This window comes from Zerene cesonia, chromosome Z, assembly GCF_012273895.1.
Source record: "Zerene cesonia ecotype Mississippi chromosome Z, Zerene_cesonia_1.1, whole genome shotgun sequence".
NCBI classification, from domain to species: Eukaryota; Metazoa; Arthropoda; class Insecta; order Lepidoptera; family Pieridae; genus Zerene; species Zerene cesonia.
In genome coordinates this window covers 710,240-728,716 of record NC_052122.1, presented here as the reverse complement: position 1 = coordinate 728,716, position 18,477 = coordinate 710,240, and the positions used below count along the sequence as shown (strand labels likewise).

At 35.8% G+C, this 18,477-nt stretch overlaps 1 protein-coding gene across 7 annotated transcripts in view; it reads right to left on the bottom strand.

Annotated features, from left to right (window-relative positions):
• Window positions 1-1,250: 1,250 nt before the first annotated feature.
• LOC119835536 (potassium voltage-gated channel protein Shaker) overlaps window positions 1,251-18,477 on the bottom strand; it is a 272,460-nt gene continuing 255,233 nt past the window's right edge. For 3 of the 7 annotated variants that reach the window (XM_038360428.1, XM_038360425.1, XM_038360426.1), the window contains 8 exons: window positions 17,435-17,538; window positions 16,390-16,551; window positions 15,194-15,837; window positions 14,580-14,709; window positions 13,081-13,286; window positions 11,287-11,510; window positions 10,954-11,131; window positions 1,251-8,113 (listed from right to left, as the gene is read on the bottom strand). In XM_038360428.1, coding sequence (XP_038216356.1) covers window positions 10,961-11,131; window positions 11,287-11,510; window positions 13,081-13,286; window positions 14,580-14,709; window positions 15,194-15,837; window positions 16,390-16,551; window positions 17,435-17,538 — 1,641 coding nt within the window. In that variant the 3' untranslated portion in view covers window positions 1,251-8,113; window positions 10,954-10,960. Of the gene's footprint in view, window positions 8,114-9,655; window positions 9,701-10,953; window positions 11,132-11,286; window positions 11,511-11,537; window positions 12,961-13,080; window positions 13,287-14,579; window positions 14,710-15,193; window positions 15,838-16,389; window positions 16,552-17,434; window positions 17,539-18,477 lie in introns of those variants that run through there. The other 4 variants (XR_005288058.1, XM_038360429.1, XM_038360431.1 and 1 more) reach the window with 4 other exon arrangements.

The following is an 18,477-nucleotide window of genomic DNA, read 5'->3' as shown; positions in this document are numbered from 1 at the left end:
CTCAACATTACACACTAAAGACATTGATTTCTAATATCTACAATCTATATATATAAAAAAAAGTGGTGTTAGTTACTATTTATTCCTCAAGAACGGATTAACTGATTTGGCTGAAAATTTGTACAGATGTAGCTTAGAGCCAGGAGACGGACATAGGAAAGTTCTTATACTGGAAATGTAACGGGAACAGGAATATGCGAGGAAAGCCCCGGGTCTATCTTTCCTGCAACTACGCGGGTAAAGCCGCGGGTGCAAAGCTAGTATAAAATAAAACAAGACTTTATAAATACAGCATTTTATTCTCAACGATGCAGGGCTTTGAATAACTAAACAGGTTTGTTAGCTATAAAAATAACGTGTGAACTACACAGCAGCACGCTCCTTGCCTCCATTTGAATATTCTGCATATTTCAGGTCAAATCAGGTAAGTTCTATAATAAATGTTTATTACTCGATCCGATACTCGTATCGTTATTAATCTTGTTTAAAGTATTTTTACACGACTCTCTGTATGTTCTTCACGTCTAAGCCGGTTTTGATGACATTTGGTACAAAGATGCTTTATGACACGAAAACGATAATATGTATGTATGCAAACGGGTAAAACCCCACGAACGCAACGAAAACTATGCGGGGAAAGTCCTGGGTTCAAGGGTTCTTAATTGTAATAGCGTTTTTTATGCTATTTACAGCAGACCAGATAACCGCCCAGGAAATGCAAAACACGATTAAAAATGTAATGTCGGTGCATTTTTTTATTCTTAAGAGGTTATATCAACAGTTTATTCTTAAGCGCTGTACCTATGTCTGTTTAAATGACGTATGCAAGTTTTTTTACAATAAACGACATTCAGTCTCGTAATACAGTACTGACGGTACTAAAAAAAAAGGTGTGTGCGATTCACACATGGTAGAAGTGAAACTTCAATAAATCGTCAAAAGAATGAATAAAATAGTATGTATATTTCTGTCTCATTCTTTGCCGGCTTCATTTTACACATTTTTGTATTTCTGTCTCTTACCTGTCGTTTTTCCGTTGCATCAGGTTTGAAATCACAACGATTATAAAGAAGTTTCACTTCAATAAATCACATCACATAAAAAAAAATATAAAAAATTAAAACCATTGATATAAGTCAGATTATACTCATTAACTGTTGTTTCAATATAACTCATCAAAAGGATACTGGTATGAAATGGATTCAAAATGAAACATCAATTACACTTTATTGAATAATTTATACAATATCGGATTTACAACGTATAAGGAATAAAGAAAACTCGGCGTAGCTGTAAACATAAGTATTCTTAAAGCTTCAATCACACGGGAGGGTAAGCATGGATATGGTTCGGTAGCGAAGTCGCGTACCATAAAACAATTACACAAATTGACATTTACAGATCAATCCACACCGAGAACATTTCAACTCGTCACCTCGTACAGACCATAACGTCTAAAAGATTAGCCACTGCTTCCCAGCAAGATTCTCAACATTCCGAGATGACAATACTAATTATATTAGTTATATTAGGTGTGTCCGTATTCTCAGACAACACTCACGAAGCTGTCAGGTGTTTTATGTTATCATTAAAAACTAAGGAGCGTATAAAGTAGCGCTTAAGAACACGGTCACAAAACTCGCATCAGATGAAAACAACACCGATAAACTGTTTCAGTGATTTGTATTTTATTTCGCATTGCATCTATATATACATAATACCTTGAAGGGGTTTCTGGGAATACAATAATAAAAAAGATTAGACGATTTATTAAACAAGTAGTACGAAGTATCTAAAACTTACGAAATATCGGTGTTGTATCGCTGATAAAGTTACGTTAACAATCCATTCGTAGCATCCATTTTTCCACATTAAGGTCGATACAGAGTTGATATTAAATATTTGTTCATATTCACATACCTGAATACAAGTGCCGCCACCGAACCTAGCAAAAAAGTGTAAATGACAACATAGTAACGCTATTCTTAGGGAGTCATGATATTGCAACAATTATTTTTGTACATATCAAAGTACGTATATACCCAGACAATATATCCCGTTCATAATAACACTTAGTGTGTACTTATATTAACAGTTCTAGGTTAAGATCTCAATATAAGATAGTAGTTTATAAACTAACACTGTTTGAATCTAAATTTGTTTGTTATCATTCATAATTTCATCTACAAGTTCGTTCAAAATTATAGCGTATAGTTAAGGCTAGTATTTGTAAAGCGTTCGTGTGTAATAGTGTATTTTGGGAAAACAATAAGTATCATTATGAACGGTTATTGCATTACCAATGTAATTGTAGACTGATTCATCGTACACCATGTTTCTAACAGGATGTTTTACATACACATGACATGCCCTTTAAAATACTATGTTGTCAATTATAATGCGGGGCGTTGGGACCAAGATAAGCGGTGGATTTTAGAAACACTCACGTTTGCCGAAATTGAAACAAACAAAGTCACAGTGTTTGTTATTATACTATTTACACAATGTTAGTGCTGCGGCCATGCGTTATATTTATATTGACAGAAATGCGGGCGCCCAACCGAAATCGCTTCATTCGTTTACCGTTTAGCTGTTACAACCATAAATTATTGGCAAAACACCAAATGCCCAAACTCAAATAACACTCACGCCGCAATTAGCAGTAGCATTGTGTTGGAATACGTGTTCTAAATTATAGTGTACACTTATAAAAAATTAAGAAAAATATGCTTTAGTAAAAGTGTAATAAACACGTACTTTATAATCGTATCTTCACGTGGAATCCGAAACTTTAACTCATAACCTCTGAGTGTTTAGGTTTCATTGTAATCAATAAAATGTATAAAGATTTCGCTTCAGAGCCGATTTAATTTTAAATTGATCGTTAGATCAAAAAAACAACTGTGAGAAATTATAAATGTTCGTAAAGCGTATTGGCACAGACGCGAGACATTTCAAAAAACATATTACATAATTAGATTTATTAGCGGCCTTGAGTATTCCCATGACTGAAGCACCAATGCCAGAAAATATGACTTGAATTTCATAATCTTGTTTCCATACAGCTATTTCATCTCGGCCACATTGATATTCAATGATAGTCCTACTAATAATCTTTATCGACAAAAATATAGGCATAACTATTTTGAGTTGGTAATTTAATTTGGGAAGTATTTCAGTAACAGTTAGCTTTGTGAAAGCTTTAAATTGACATGTACTTTATTTTTGTTATATTGTGTGTATGAGAATAAATGAACTACTGTTATTATTTTATCTAAACATATTGACAATACGATCGGTTAATAGTTACATGTATTTTGTATCGTATTGGTAAGTTTTAGTAATGTGCCACAAAGCTGCTAATATATCGAATTATGTGGTCGTAGGGTAGCTATAGTAAAGAATAGCAACGATTCACGCCCCTCTGAAACTCAGACCACCGACGGGACTTAATAGAATTCAGATATGAATCAGAAATACAAACTGCCAATTGAACCTATTTAATTACCGTACTATAAGGAGCAAGATATCGCATTGTTATTACAACTATTTTATCTAATAATACTGGATGGAAATGTTGATATACCGCGAAAAATTCTGAATATCTCATAAGATCTCATTTTTAAGTATACTAGAAAAGCTCTTAACATTATAAAACCTTAAATTTTATGAGAGATTAGGTATGTATCTAGTACTCCACTCTTATTAATGCAATTTAATTTGTACCAAAAAAAACAAAAGCGATAAACTTTTGAACGTTCATTCCAGTTCTATATGATATATCTTAAAGTGAAGCCTATTTTATGATGAACTGAAATACTTGTAAATTTAAATAATATAGATATTTTGAACATACTTTAGAAATAAAGTTAAGGTTATATATTTATATAATTTAGTGATAGAATGAACACGCTTTGTCCTGGACGGAGAGGGCAAGTGTATAAACGTAATTTGATATTTTGCTTAGTGCGTTTACTGCATTGACGCAAATTGCGGGCTTTTTGTACACATGCAAGAAAACATCAACCTTAATCTTTACTTTCATATTTATTACATAAATTCACCTGAATGGCACTTAAGCAAACTATTTTGATTTGTGTGCAAGTGACAAACTTGGGATGTGTTTTGTTTGTCATTTCTACAGCTATTGTTGAGATGTACTGAGAACTACGTTACCGATATGATCAATGTTGTGTCAATGTAATAAACCCGAGACTTGTGTATGCGCGCCAAGCCGCGCCAGCGCCGGCGTCCCGCCCAGTTCCGGAGTACACGTGAAGCAAACGACAACAATCAAACAAGCGAAACGTATATCCACAAGATATACAACGCTAAAAGGTTTGCAGATACCTAACTATAAATCTTAAAACAAATATACAGATAAAATTTTACTGATTACAGTTGTTCACTAAAGACCATATTATATACAGTCTGTCTCTTCAGACTTAATACATTTAATAGTAACCAACTTCGCCCTAACTACGAGATAGAAAAAAAAAGATTCCTTCACTGAAATCTAGGTATATGTAAACTACTATAAGAGAATCTTGAAGTGAAAGAAATTTTCAAGATTCTTTGGAGCCATTTAAAACGAAGTTGGATTTAATGCTTGTTCCCTTTATATGCCATGTCTACATAAATTCGCTCTATGTGGTACTAACAATTTGTCCATTTCGCAAATTGATCTTTGACTATTATTACAATTTTCTCTACAATAAGACAATAATTTAAATTGAATCTTGAAAAAATGCCACTCGCTTACACAACGATATCTGAGAAAAAAGTAAGATAGCATTATTTCAACTTTCAGTCTAAACCACTATACGTCATGTATCACCAAATTGTTCTAATTGTATACATTGGAATCTATATAGTGTTTGTTCTATAGCTCGATCTGAACCAGTATATAAAGGGAACGAACAGCTGTACATTCCGCAGCGGGTCCGTGACTTTACAATCTCGCCCTCATATCAACTAGTAATACTGAGCAAAAATTATAATACGCGTTATAAACACGGCGTAAATACAATTTTGGCCAACATGAGAAATTCACAATCCGTAACTTCGTCACATTTCATTTACATAACATTGGAATGTAGCTCAGTCTCGCCTTACAGAATCCGACTTGGCCCTCGGCGCGTCTCCGGCCCGATTGTATAACTACGTCACGGCCAGATCCCACGCCACAAGATGCTCGAATGTTACCTTAACTGCTTCTAATACAATTTGGAAAGCGTTTATAATTTTGAACAGAATAGCACCTCCGTCTTTTTATTTTCCGCAACGTTATCTCTTAACAACATAACAATTCGTAGCAAATAAATCAAATCGACATTAACGCCGTACATATTGATAAGAATAATTTCTTAATACGCTAAAATTAAACATTTTCGTTATATCCAATCTTTCTCATAATTTTATTCCTGTATCTCGTCAGTCAGTGGACCCGTGCGCTAGTTGAGTATATAGACACATATATCTACAGTTAAACACATAATATAGATTGACACATTCATACTAGACGGTACTTGCAACAGCCTCGGTGACCTTTGGCCGATAGTGTAAACATTCTAAGTAGAAGGCTTTCGTCCCGTCTATCACATCTACAACATCTTTTAAATTGTCCATAATAAGTTTATTGAAAATTCAGTACAATCCAAGTTTAGATTTGAACAAGATTGTCGTTCAAAATACCGAAGCTCTCGTAATAATTGAAACAACGTTTACCGTACAGACACAAGGCGCGTGCGAGAATGCGCTTGTGTCCGAGCGTTATTGTGGAAACTGGGAATATTATTGACAACCAAAACTATTCCGGGATTCTTTACATACGCACATTGCTCTATTGATTTATACAGAAGTATTTACGGGCTCAGACTCCCGACTCAAGGGATACTATTATTATCAACAGCCGCACTAAAAATTTATGTTTTTTTATCTATGATACTTTTGAATGAAAAGCGATAGTGATTCAAATAGAACTCTGCGAACCAGCAGTAAAATACAGAATTTATAAAGTGGCTGAATGATTTTTAAAGCGTAATCTCTTTAAGCCTCTATGTATTATTAGGTATATTATATAGCGTATGCATCAATTAATTAATGTACTTATATTCTACTCTGATATAAATTTAAAAATTTAATTTCAAAGAAATTGAGCGATAGTGTTTAATTTTGGCAGCTTTTGTTTCATTACATTTCGTTTAAAATTATTCCATTTCTAATTTGACTGTTCGCCAATCGAGACATTATATATTAGGCAATAGTGTGGAAATAGTAATTAAATAATTTCAATCTTAATCTACTAATTCCTAATTTACTTTAATCTAAGAGAATAAACATGTACTTTACTTAAATGTTTAACGCTATGACATGTGTTTAATGATATGGCGAAATTATTCTTTGATTCTATTAACATCTACTATAATTAACAAGTCCGTCGAGTTGACGCATAAGCAGTTTTGTGAGCCGTTTGCCGCTTTGCCATGAAGTTGGCAAATCGAGGTTCCGAGATCACAAAACAACCGGTGCGGCAACCAAGCCAAGTCGTTCTATTCCTACTCCCAAGCAAATTGACAATGAGACGAAATTTCAAATGGAAAATTTCGACCAAAAAACTTTTCGAACACATTAACAACTTTTAAATATAACTCACAAATACCCGCATAAGATATGTACGTCATAACGAGCCTAAATTGCATTGCGTATTGAAGACAAAATACAGCTTTCAAAGCAAGCCAATATCGAAAGTTTTTAATCCGATGAATTATTGAAAATACGCTGATTTCATGAGAAATGTACCGTTTGGAAAGGCTTTAGATATGAATTTATTGCTCAACGATTAACTAAACGATAACAATAATGCCTTAACGTAGTCGTTGACAGTTTGACTATCATAGCTATTGGTCTACAGCATTCCTGTCGGTTTATTTTTGGATATGCAATTATCTACGCCAGTCATAACTTCTAGTAACAATTTCAACCTTGTCACAACCATCTGCATTCCTTTGAATAAAACATTTAACACACTTATGAATAACACAACATCAATAAACTGCTATATATGAAATATGTATATCTATATTTATTTAAAGGCATATAAAGGACAAGTTTGCAGAAGTCCGATCGGTTGCCGAGGCTGTTACAACATATGTACAGGATTCAGGGGTCGCGGTTGTGATTATATAGATTTACAACATGTAACATAAATAATTTGTGTTTTCATGCGAGGTTGTCTGCAACCTCGTTCTAAATGCCTCGCCGAAACCATCTCTTCCTAAATATATCCGCTGCATCACTTTCCGTTGGAGTATAAGCCTTGTATCTACTGAGGCATGATTTGAATTCAATGAAATCGTCGGTCCGAAAGCAGTCATGATTTATTCAAAATTTCATGAAATACTCATAGTGATGTTAGTGCCGCCCGCGCGTTGCGACAGCGCAACGGCGGCACAGGTCGCTGTCCAGTCATGGTTCATATCAGATAATTCCTACTCAGGGATCGCAGGCGCACTGAGTTGCCTAGCTATTGTCACATCCTTAATATTGTCATCTATCAGTTTCAGTGTCTCAATAATGTATATTACCATCTAATGATATAATGTAGGCCTATTTCTATTACATATTTCAGAAGAACAATTCCTAATATTACAGAAGTGTCGAAGTGTATAAAGTGTTGAAGCGGTATAAGCCGTTTAAGTGGTTTGTTTCCATCTTTTATGATAGACGTACTACGGAGGATGTGGCGACTCTTCAGCCCGATATTTTTTTATATTAAAAAAAAATCCTGGTGCAGCTAATAAAATACGTTTTCTTTTTTTGACCATGTTTTTCATAACGTCATACTTATGATAGCTATATCAGATACCAGAAGGAAGTAAAAAAGCCGCACATCCCCAGATGGACAATATTAAAGATGGGAATAAACCAAACTATTACTAAATCTGGTCTCATATGGTACAAGCGTAGACTAATAGATAATAACATCGGAGACTACTTTTCTAAGTAATTGTCGTAGAAGCACAAAGTCCGTGGCGACGAGTTCAGACGTGGCACGCGGGCGGCGAGCGCGCCGGCAGGCGGCCGCGCCACACGCCTGGCTCGCTCGCCTTACCTGGAACATTGAACCGAAACGTTACATACTCGCCACACACTGTCCATCCACACAAGTATCTCTAGAACGGACACTAGGTTTGACTTCACACGGGACACCAACGATTGCCAATTCTCTCGATTTGCGAGCAGAGTTTACGAAGCCCGAATAACAAAGTTATATTAATGGTTACCCAGACTACACGAAGATATGTAGGGCCAATATATCGAATTAAAAATGCATTTTAAATATTTTTTTGTCAAAGAAACACACGCAAAAATTAATTTAGACACGTATAGTGTTGGTGATATACTAATAGTTTTGGAATAAATATATTAATGTATAATTTTATGTGTGTTTCATTAACACGCCAATCACAATTTGTTTAAACGAATTCCCTGTAAAACAGCATATAGTCCAGGTCAAGTAAATAATAATATTCGTAAACTGACGACTACTCGCGTCTCCATCGAGATGACCATGCGAATTTTGATCCCTAGAACATAAACCATTGGGTGTACGTTAATTTGAAGAGAAAATGTTTAACTGTGAATGCAAGACACACTAAATAATAATCAGATGAAAACCGTTACCACAAAACGCAACAAATGAGCAAAACAAAAAGAAATGTAAAAAAAATTAACACACAGTTAAGTTTCGACTAAAAATGAGTATTATTCTGATAATTAATTAACGTACAACAGCCAAAATATTCATCAGACCAAGTTTGAAACAGGTTAACAGTACAATGTTGGGATGGGGCGAACTATAACTCCCGACGATTACGTGATTTACAACCGAAAATCTATCGTTTCCACTTTATATTACCTAAATCCGTTTAAACGACTCGTATTACGACTGGCTAAATATAATGGAATTTTAAGAAATGAACATTAGACGCTCGGTTGTAGTTGTATTTAGGTTTGAACATTGACAATACAAACAAAAAATATCTACCTTTGTTTTTGTGTTCATAAATTCGTCGGAAGTTCACAAACGAATAGAATGAAAACGTCTATAAAATTACGAGAATGCAATGAGCATAAACGTATTTGGAAGAGGCCAGAAGCTTTCGTACATTAAGGGCACTTGGACGCGAACAACATCTTAATAAATATTTAGTAGGCAGAATTTTAAGACGCTTTCATTATCAACGTAAAATGAAAAGGAGGCGGATCGAAGAAAATGAAGGGGAAGACAGGGATACATCAGATTTAAGACGACGCCAGCCCCAACTTGCGGACTTTATAATGGCTAGCGCGTCTTAACGCTGGCCTTTCAATGAATGTAAACTATTAGAGATTTCTCTGCTTCATCTTATCGTGCAAAAATAACACCTAATTTGAAATAATAATTTGAACAATTGATTTCGTGGGTAATTATGAATTACGCTAAAACATCTTGGAAGATTTATTGTTACAACACAATAGCACATATATTAATAGAACAATTAATGATTGATGAAGTATTTGGCTAGCGAATCGGTTGCGATAAGAAATCTCATCTAGTTATGTTCAATGAAATGCCAGTGGAAAGGTCATGCTTAAATCTTTTTCGACTTACAGCTTTACTGTCCCGCGGGATGGTGTACGAGTACTTCTACTTCGACTGAAGAAACGAAAAATGCATTAATGTTCATTGAAAATGATACTTATGATATTTACGATGTGTAAATGCTGTGCTAACTATCGCCGGTGTGTGATTTCGACGCATTATCAGAAGTGGGAAGTTTTGTTTTCAAATGTGGGACGGAAAGACGTTACGGGAAAGTCGTGCATGCTCCGCAGTTTTGCGGGGATGTAAATTTTTAATATCAGCAGAGTGGGGCACCAGGGCAGCGCTGAGCGGCGCGAGCGGAGCGCGGGTTGGGGGGGCTCCACACGGGAGAGGGGAATGCCGGTGCGGGGGCGGAGAGGAAGAGAGACGAGCACGTGTGGGGCGGAGCTTCGCAGGCTCGCGGCTGCCGCAGCACGTATCGATCGCGTCGCTCCCTATCCATTCACCGCCGATCGAAGCTAGCTTGCAACACTAGCCTTTCCATCCCCTCAATGGTATGCTACCACGGCCATTCATATTCTTGACGTTCCATTTGCTGAATGCCAGGCCTTTTTAGTTTCACGGTCATGAGGGATGATTGGATCTGAATGCTGCTTTCGATTTGTTTATATTTACGCGCACTGCTACGATAGTCCATTGAAAAGTTTACTTTAGATGTAGTAAATTTTATTTATTTAACTACTTCTGTGCTTAGTTTGCCCTAAATATATTAAAAAGCCTTTATTAAATATGAATTGCGGCTTGAATATTATAATTTTACGGAGTACGTTAAGATAGGCAATTACTTTAGAATTATTTATTTTTAATCGCGTTTCGCTTAAGCAAAATGTTCAACACATACTTATGTAGTTAATGACTCTCGGCATTAATCCCATTACCTCGGTAAGCTGCACTCGGAACTGGTAATAATTTTATAGCACACGTCTTAATTAATCTGCGTAAAAGTTTGAGTTGTACGGGGTTTCAAAGATTTAATTGGACGAATTAACTATTTTTTATTTAGGTGACATTACTGGAAGCAAAAGCATAGGATAGCGTAGGATACCTACTGTCACAGATTTTGTTATCAGTGTTAAGATGTTTTTTTGCATAAAAAAAACTTTATTTTGAGTCCTCTGTTAATTAACCGAAAAACAGTTCTTGTATTATATGCAAAAGAATGTGTATTTAATAGCTGCTTTGGTTGAAATTAAAAAATATTTACCTAACTTGCTGTATGTAATGTATATGATTTAGGCGTGATAGCAAAATTGTTAATTGAGCGTTATGACAGTGTCGAAAATTATACGTTCTGGATACCTTACCCGTTGGTCAGACGTCTGTTTCGATGGAGTCCGTGCCACTAGCGCAGTGGAGATGGTTCACGCGCACATTGCACGGCGCCCGCCGGCGCGGGTCACGGCGCGCGTTGTCCGCCGCAAGAGCGCGAGCGTTGCGTTTTGCCAACGCAGCTTGTTGTTTCATCAGTTCATGCTGTTTCATCTATTACAAGTATTAGGTATACATAAGATATAAAGATTATTAATCATTTCAAGATTGTTATATCCAATCGCAGGGCTTAAATAACAATACTAGAGTTCACTACTATGAATAGTGCAAATTGAACGTGTGACGTGTTGTAGGTTGGTTGGTATTACCTGGTTGAGACGCAGAGCATCCAGATGTTCTAGTGTGGCGATGTCGTCGCAGTTGCCTGCCGCCTCCATAGCTGCCTGCTGTTCTAAAAGCAACCGTTCTTCCTCCCGTAACCGACGTAAGTTGGTCTCTAGGTGTGGATCGGTTACGAGGGCTGATTCATCAAACTCCATCATATCGGAGGAGGAGTCATCGCTGACAGATGTCTTCTTGATTGGTCCTGAAACTGCATGGACGATTACGAATGACGAATTGTTCTGGACGTTGGGCGTTATTGGGTTAGTAGCGCAATCGCTTAATATTTGTGAGCTTTATTAGTTCATAGGAAAATATAGCAGCACATAAAGCTATTCCATTTAAAACAGAAGAAAAATGAGACATTTATAGTTAGTTTAATGGGCTTTATATCCTCTTGGATGAATTGTTTTTAGTATTTTAATGTTCAATCACGAAGTAAACATCACGCTCTTTTAAATTATTAAAAGGTGATATAAGAACTCTTGTCACCATGTTAAAAATAGGGCAGAGGCTCGCTAAAGACGAATAATCTTGTTAGGTTATGGTGTTTACGATTTATGTCGCATTTGCTAACAGCCTGGTGCTACCACGATGTGCAAATCGGATTAGCAGTGTAATGCTCCACATGTGCTAGGGCCGGCTTAGTAACAAGCCATGGAAACCTGTGAGAATACTTAGAACCTTTCAGGGATTTTCCGCGAGATTTTAATGTAGTGTTGGGTTAAACACAATTTAGCCTTAATTACATTACTGCGTTATAAATAGCTTTCTAGCACTCGTAATAAGTATTGGCAAATTGATACATAAGTTAGAGACGAAAAATAAATGAAAACAGAATGACGTAATAGAAGAATGAAGAATGAGAACGCAATGAGCAAATGAGAAAAACAAGCAAATAAATAAAATATAAACATAACTTACAGATTTCCCGATTAGTTTGGTAACAAAATTATATGACAACATAAAATTTTGGGTTGGTTTATTCGTTATTTAATTTAACCTAAACTGTAGAAACTTATTTTTTTAATTTAACCACGCAAACAATAACTAAAACTATTTGTACTATGAGCTTTAACAGTATTGAACTCATAAAAATTCACGAAGTTAATTTCGATATTAATTTATGCAACGGTTAAAATTTTCGTTGTATCATAACTACGCCCAGTACATGCTATTACATAAAACATGAATGTTTGGGTCGATATCAACACCAATAGCGATCTTGTGCTATTCTATCAAAAATAATTTTAATCGCAATACTTGGTGCTCTTTCAGCACGTTAAACTATCCATGTCAGCATATCATTAATGTAATTAACAATATCAGTCTTCGTCTAACATTTCGTAAAAATGACGCTATCACGTAAAAATACATAACAGAAAACAGACTGTTCGCTTTCAAATGTTCTAAAATAAACGCGCGTCGCTTAAGAACGTTTAAAAATAAATGTGTCGCAAACATAACTAGAACAAAAAAAAAACATGTTTTATTACCGTATTTTTACAACACTTAAAACTAATATTTACATCAACACAGAACTGTGTCTTATTCGATAATATCACAAGAATCGTCTCTTTCGATGATTAAAAGTGTCAATTGAACTAAAACATCACTAAATAGTCAATGGTCATAGTAGTCATCACGTTCATCGTCCCGCCCTGAAAATACGGAAAACAAAACAAATGAATCATAAGAAACAAAAATGATAAAATCGAAAACAAAAGTGTAAAAATAACAAAAAGATCGCGCCGTGAAAACATGTCGCAGCTAAGACTCACCTAAATATGGTTCACCCATGGTGCCTGGTAGATATGGACAACTAGTCACATGATTGAAGTTCTGTGATTGCATCTCCTCCTGATCCGTTTCGCGGTGATAGAAGTAGTTGAAGTTGGACACGATGACGGGCACCGGCAGCGCGATCGTAAGCACACCAGCGATCGCGCACAGCGACCCCACGATCTTGCCCCACACACCGACAGGCCTATCAAATTAAAGACTCATTACAAAAACCGTCACTCCAATAGAAGGATTCGAGGCAAACATGATACTACTCAAAACAATGGTGATGTTCATGCGGTAATACGTACCCTAAATTCCATTAAAACCTATTAAATAAATCAAAACAATATTTCGCTTTTGCAATTTCACATTCATTCATCACCATCCAATCTCGCCAGCATTATATATTTATTGCAATGCAATATAACAGTTTTAAATATATGACCAATAACCCACACACGTCTCCACTGATACGTATTAACAGAGAATTCGCAATGCACAAGTAAAAAATCAATCATAATGTTCTGATAATACGTTTCATTGCGAAGAAGTTGTAGCTATTGAGCATAAGGAAAATTATAAAGTTATCTGCATAAAACATATAGTTTCCTAAAACAGATATCTATCATGCAGTTTTTGGCTAACAAAAATAGTACATGTACATAACTCTATCGAAAATGGTGTGAACGTTAATAATGAGGATTCGACGACGGAATGAAACGAAACGCTGATGCCTGAGATCCAATTTTACACATAAGCGACATTCTGCGTAATTCACCACGTTATTACTTACGTTAATATCTTTTGTTATTACATGAGAATCTTTCGTAACATGTAATTAAAGAGCTGAGTTATTAACTATATACTATCAAAATGTAAGCAGTAGATTTACCTTTTAGTAGTCTAGAACAAGGAAACTTCGGTGATCACCATTTTCGATAATTTAACAAGGTTTTATTTACAATTTCCACAACAACAATTTGGAATAGTGGTCAGACTGAAGCAAAAGCATGGGTGGGGGGATAAACATTTACTGTACAAATCAGACACCAATTCAACTAGATTCCTCGTAATTACATACAATAATCTGGTTGAAATGTAAACAACAAAAGCAATTCTTCGAATGATTACGCTTTGGAAAGGGCGATTGTTATATCTACGACTGATCACCTCCAAGTTAAATTTGCTAATAATCGGTGTGGTCATTACACGGATGTGCTATGTGTAAAATAGATTCAGACTGAAATCGACATAACATAATAATAATGCTAAATAATGACATGAATACGTGCAGAGAGAAATAAAAAAACAATGAATAAAAAAAGTCGATATCGTCCTTAGCGAACTGAAGATAAAACCAAAGAAAAGCATATTATTTGTGTAGTTAAATGATGTCTCAAAAATCACAATGGTAAAGTATCAAAAAGAAAGAGCGATGAAATGAAACGACGTAAAATACAAAAATGATGTTAAGGGTGTATTCGCTGAATCATACGTCATGTCTCCGTATCCTACGGTCGTCATGGTAACGACCGCCCACCAAAACGCATCAGGTATCGATTTGAAGAAGCTATTTTCGCTTCCCGCTTCCGCGAAGTACACCGCAGACGAAAACAGCACCACACCTTTAAGCACACATGAAGGCGCATACAGTGGGACATACGACGCATGGAGGCAGTTGGGAGCAGGCGCGGGACGGGTCGCGTCACGTTAGTTACCTCATGTCCCCATAGCCAACCGTGGTCATAGTAATAACGGCCCACCAAAACGCATCCGGTATGGAAGAGAAATTTGAATCAGGGCGATCTTTTTCTGCGAAATATACGGCACTGGAGAAAACGACCACCCCTGTGAACACAAAGCATGTTGTGCACGCATGTCTGCGGCCGACCCGCGCTGCTCAGCACCACGCTAGGCCAATTTTCTTCACACGATCCAATTTGGACTTCATCATTAAAATCTAACAGGGTGTACTATAATCTCAATAAAGATTTAACCAGTAAGTTCATATTAAAATTATTACTCTTAATAGTGCATTGCGCTTATACTCAACTAAACTTATAAAAGATCTGTACATTGTGAATGAAGCGAAACATTTAATGTACTCACCAATGAAGAGGAAGAATATTAACAATCCAAGTTCTCGCATAGAAGCTTTGAGGGTGCGTCCTAAAATTTGCAGACCCTTGGAATGACGTGATAGCTTGAAGATCCGAAAGACTCGAACGAGACGAATCACTCTCAGGATTGCTAAGCTCATTGCCTGATTCGTTGACTTGTCTTGCGGCGAGACCGGAGCGCGCGGTAGATTCAGCGTGTCCTCTTCTTCAGCAACGACGGTAGCAAGCGTGATGAAGTAGGGAATAATAGCTATAATATCTATTATGTTCATCACGTCTCTGAAGAAGTTGAATTTGTTCGGACATGCTAAAAATCGCACTATCAACTCGAAGGTAAACCAGATGATACACAAAGTTTCTATTAAGAAAAATGGATCAGTAATATCCGGTACTTCATCTTCTTCGATTTTGGTGCCATTTGTGGTGGTGTTGTAGACTTTGTAGTGTTTGAATTCGGGCAAAGTCTCGAGGCAGAAGATGACGATGGACAGGAGGATGACGAAGACGGAAATAATGGCAACGACGCGGGCAGCTTGAGAGCTCTCAGGGTATTCGAAGAGCAGCCAGATTTTGCGTTGGCGTTCGTTTGAGGGGAGAGGCTTTTCCTCCTCCTTGATGAAACCCTCATCCTCGCTGAAACATAGTACTGCATTTTTAATGTGTTATGTGTTGTTTAAGTACTTGATTGGTGGATCTCAATTGATGAGTTGGTTATTATTTATCTAATCTTTATAAAATTTCAGTATAATAATCTAACATATAATTTTTATTGTCTATTGGTTGTGTTGAGCCTCGATAGTTCAAAGCAAACTTCTAGATATTTTTATACGATAAAAGAGAAACAATAAAATATTTCACGTAACTCGATTCACGCGACTCTTGAAGTATTGAAAGCTCGTTTGATGATATAATTGCTCGTTCACCTCGCTCGCTTCAAAATTGTGTTACGTAACTCGTACGATATAATAATTGACAATTTTTAACTTCTAAAGCACAATGTTAAATATAATTTCAGATATAAGCGATTTTTTACTTAATAACATAGACTTTTTGATGCAATATAATTATATGATGTAAAAAAAGATCTCTGTCTCCTATTATTAAGAAAATCTTATGTCCCTGCAAATTTGCACGTTTTCTAAAGCAGTTTAAAATAGGATTGTACACAAATAAATGTTTAATCACCGGAATTTGTTGGTTGCCTGTTCACCAAGTTCGTAAAATTTAATTTCTTCCGAGAAAACATCGAGTGGTACGTTGACGGGGCGACGTAACCGCCCGCCACTCTGGTAGTAGTAGAGGATAGCGTCGAAAGACGGTCTGTTTCTGTCAAAGAAGTACTCGTTCCTGAAATTAAGAATCATTTTAGAAACTTACCCAAACTAGTCACACCTAAATTAACTATCGAGGTACGGCTACTAGAGCTTAGGAAGTGATGCATGATCGTCAACGATTTGTAGGACAAAGATATTATAGTTAATATTCATGAGTAGTCAAAAATTGCTGTATTTAAAATAGACATATAAGTAGGTGTAATAATATAAAATAGTATATTAATGTTTATCAATAGAAGACCAGTTGTTAGAATTATACGTATATCGACAAAATACTGGCATTAATTGCTGTCATTTGTCTAGATTTGAGCTTGATATTCTACGATAAACACTATCTGCACTTAACAAACAAGTCATTAGCGCTGTGGTTCTTGAATCTGTAACCACCCACGTTAAGCGATAAGTAGAGTAATTTAATTGCAATCTATAATTATCATCATATGGGCATTTTGAATATTTATTAAGAATAAAGTAGAAGCTTCATACAGTATTGAACTCTTATCATGTTTTGCATCTTCTCTGAACTCTTTATAAATCTCGTTTACAGGAACGGGAACGTGATTTTATAACCTACAAATTCTACTCTTGTGTGGGTACTAGTATAGTGGGTGTCTATTAAAATGGTTAAATTTAAGATATTTATTCAACAAATTCAAGAAACTTCGAATTTTACTTTTTTATGTTGTTGTGTTAGCAGTTCGGCTGATAGTAGGAGTTTACCACAACTCATGAACATTCGCAGTGGTAGTGACTCTGTGAATGCACAACCCGTTTTTAGGGATAAGAGATAAGGAAAGGATTCACAGCGGGAATAGAGAAAAGGAAGAAATAAATATATAATCTCCTAAAAAGTTTGTACTTGAATATTGAGTAGTATTTGATAGTAGTTGACTTACCTAAGGGGGTCGAAGTATCTTATCCTGCGCGATGGATCGCCCAAGAGTGTCTCCGGGAATTGGTTTAAAGTCCTAAGTTGTGTCTCGAATCTAAGGCCGCTTACCTGTGGGAAAAAATATTATTACCATACTTGTAATTGTAGCTAATAAACAAATTCCAAAATTGTTACTATATATTGTAATAAATCTTCTGATAGATTTCGCACAGTTATTTAAATTATCAGGTATAGATGTGACGCGTGAATGTTATGAATTATTAGTGGTTTGCCCCGGCCTCACCCGTAGTACGTTTATCTCTACATAAGGAAGGTTCTTATCCTTCTGCCTTAACAAAAACGATGAAAAAATTTGCAGAATTGGAGAATAGTTCGAGTTGTTGACTTTCACGCTTAGCAACACAACTACTTGACGTGTTTCATTAGTTTATTTCTATTTATATACATTTACGTATTGAATTGTCACAAAAATTATTATCGAGTGATCTTTTTTACAGGGTGTTACTATTTCTGCTTTTACTTCCATATACTTTTATTGAAGCATTTCATTTATTACGAAAACATTGCTGGTTTATTAAAAAGGTTAATAAATAATATGTTACTATAATAAGTCCGCTAGAATTTTCTACGGAGTATTTTTCATACTGAAATGGCTTTTTTATTGTCAATATCGCGCTTTTGGGAAGATATCTATGAAAATTGCGCATATCACAGGGTATTTCCTTGAAAAACATTGGAAAGTGTTAACAAAACAATAAATAAGAAATTCATAACATGGTGGTACAGTTTACTACGACATCTGTTTTATCATAATATATTATTATTAAATTCGACCACACAAATCGACGTTTTAAGTACCAATAAAATCAAAATTTGCGTGAAAGCATTTGAAATTAGCGTGTGTATCGCTTATACAAATAGTAACAACTATATAAGATCTCTAGTTATTCGGGGAACGTTTCTTGACCTACTTATTGTCTTTCCCGCTCGGGGCTGAGACCCGACCGCTGCGACACTATCGTATAAAAACATTTGCACACAAGCTCT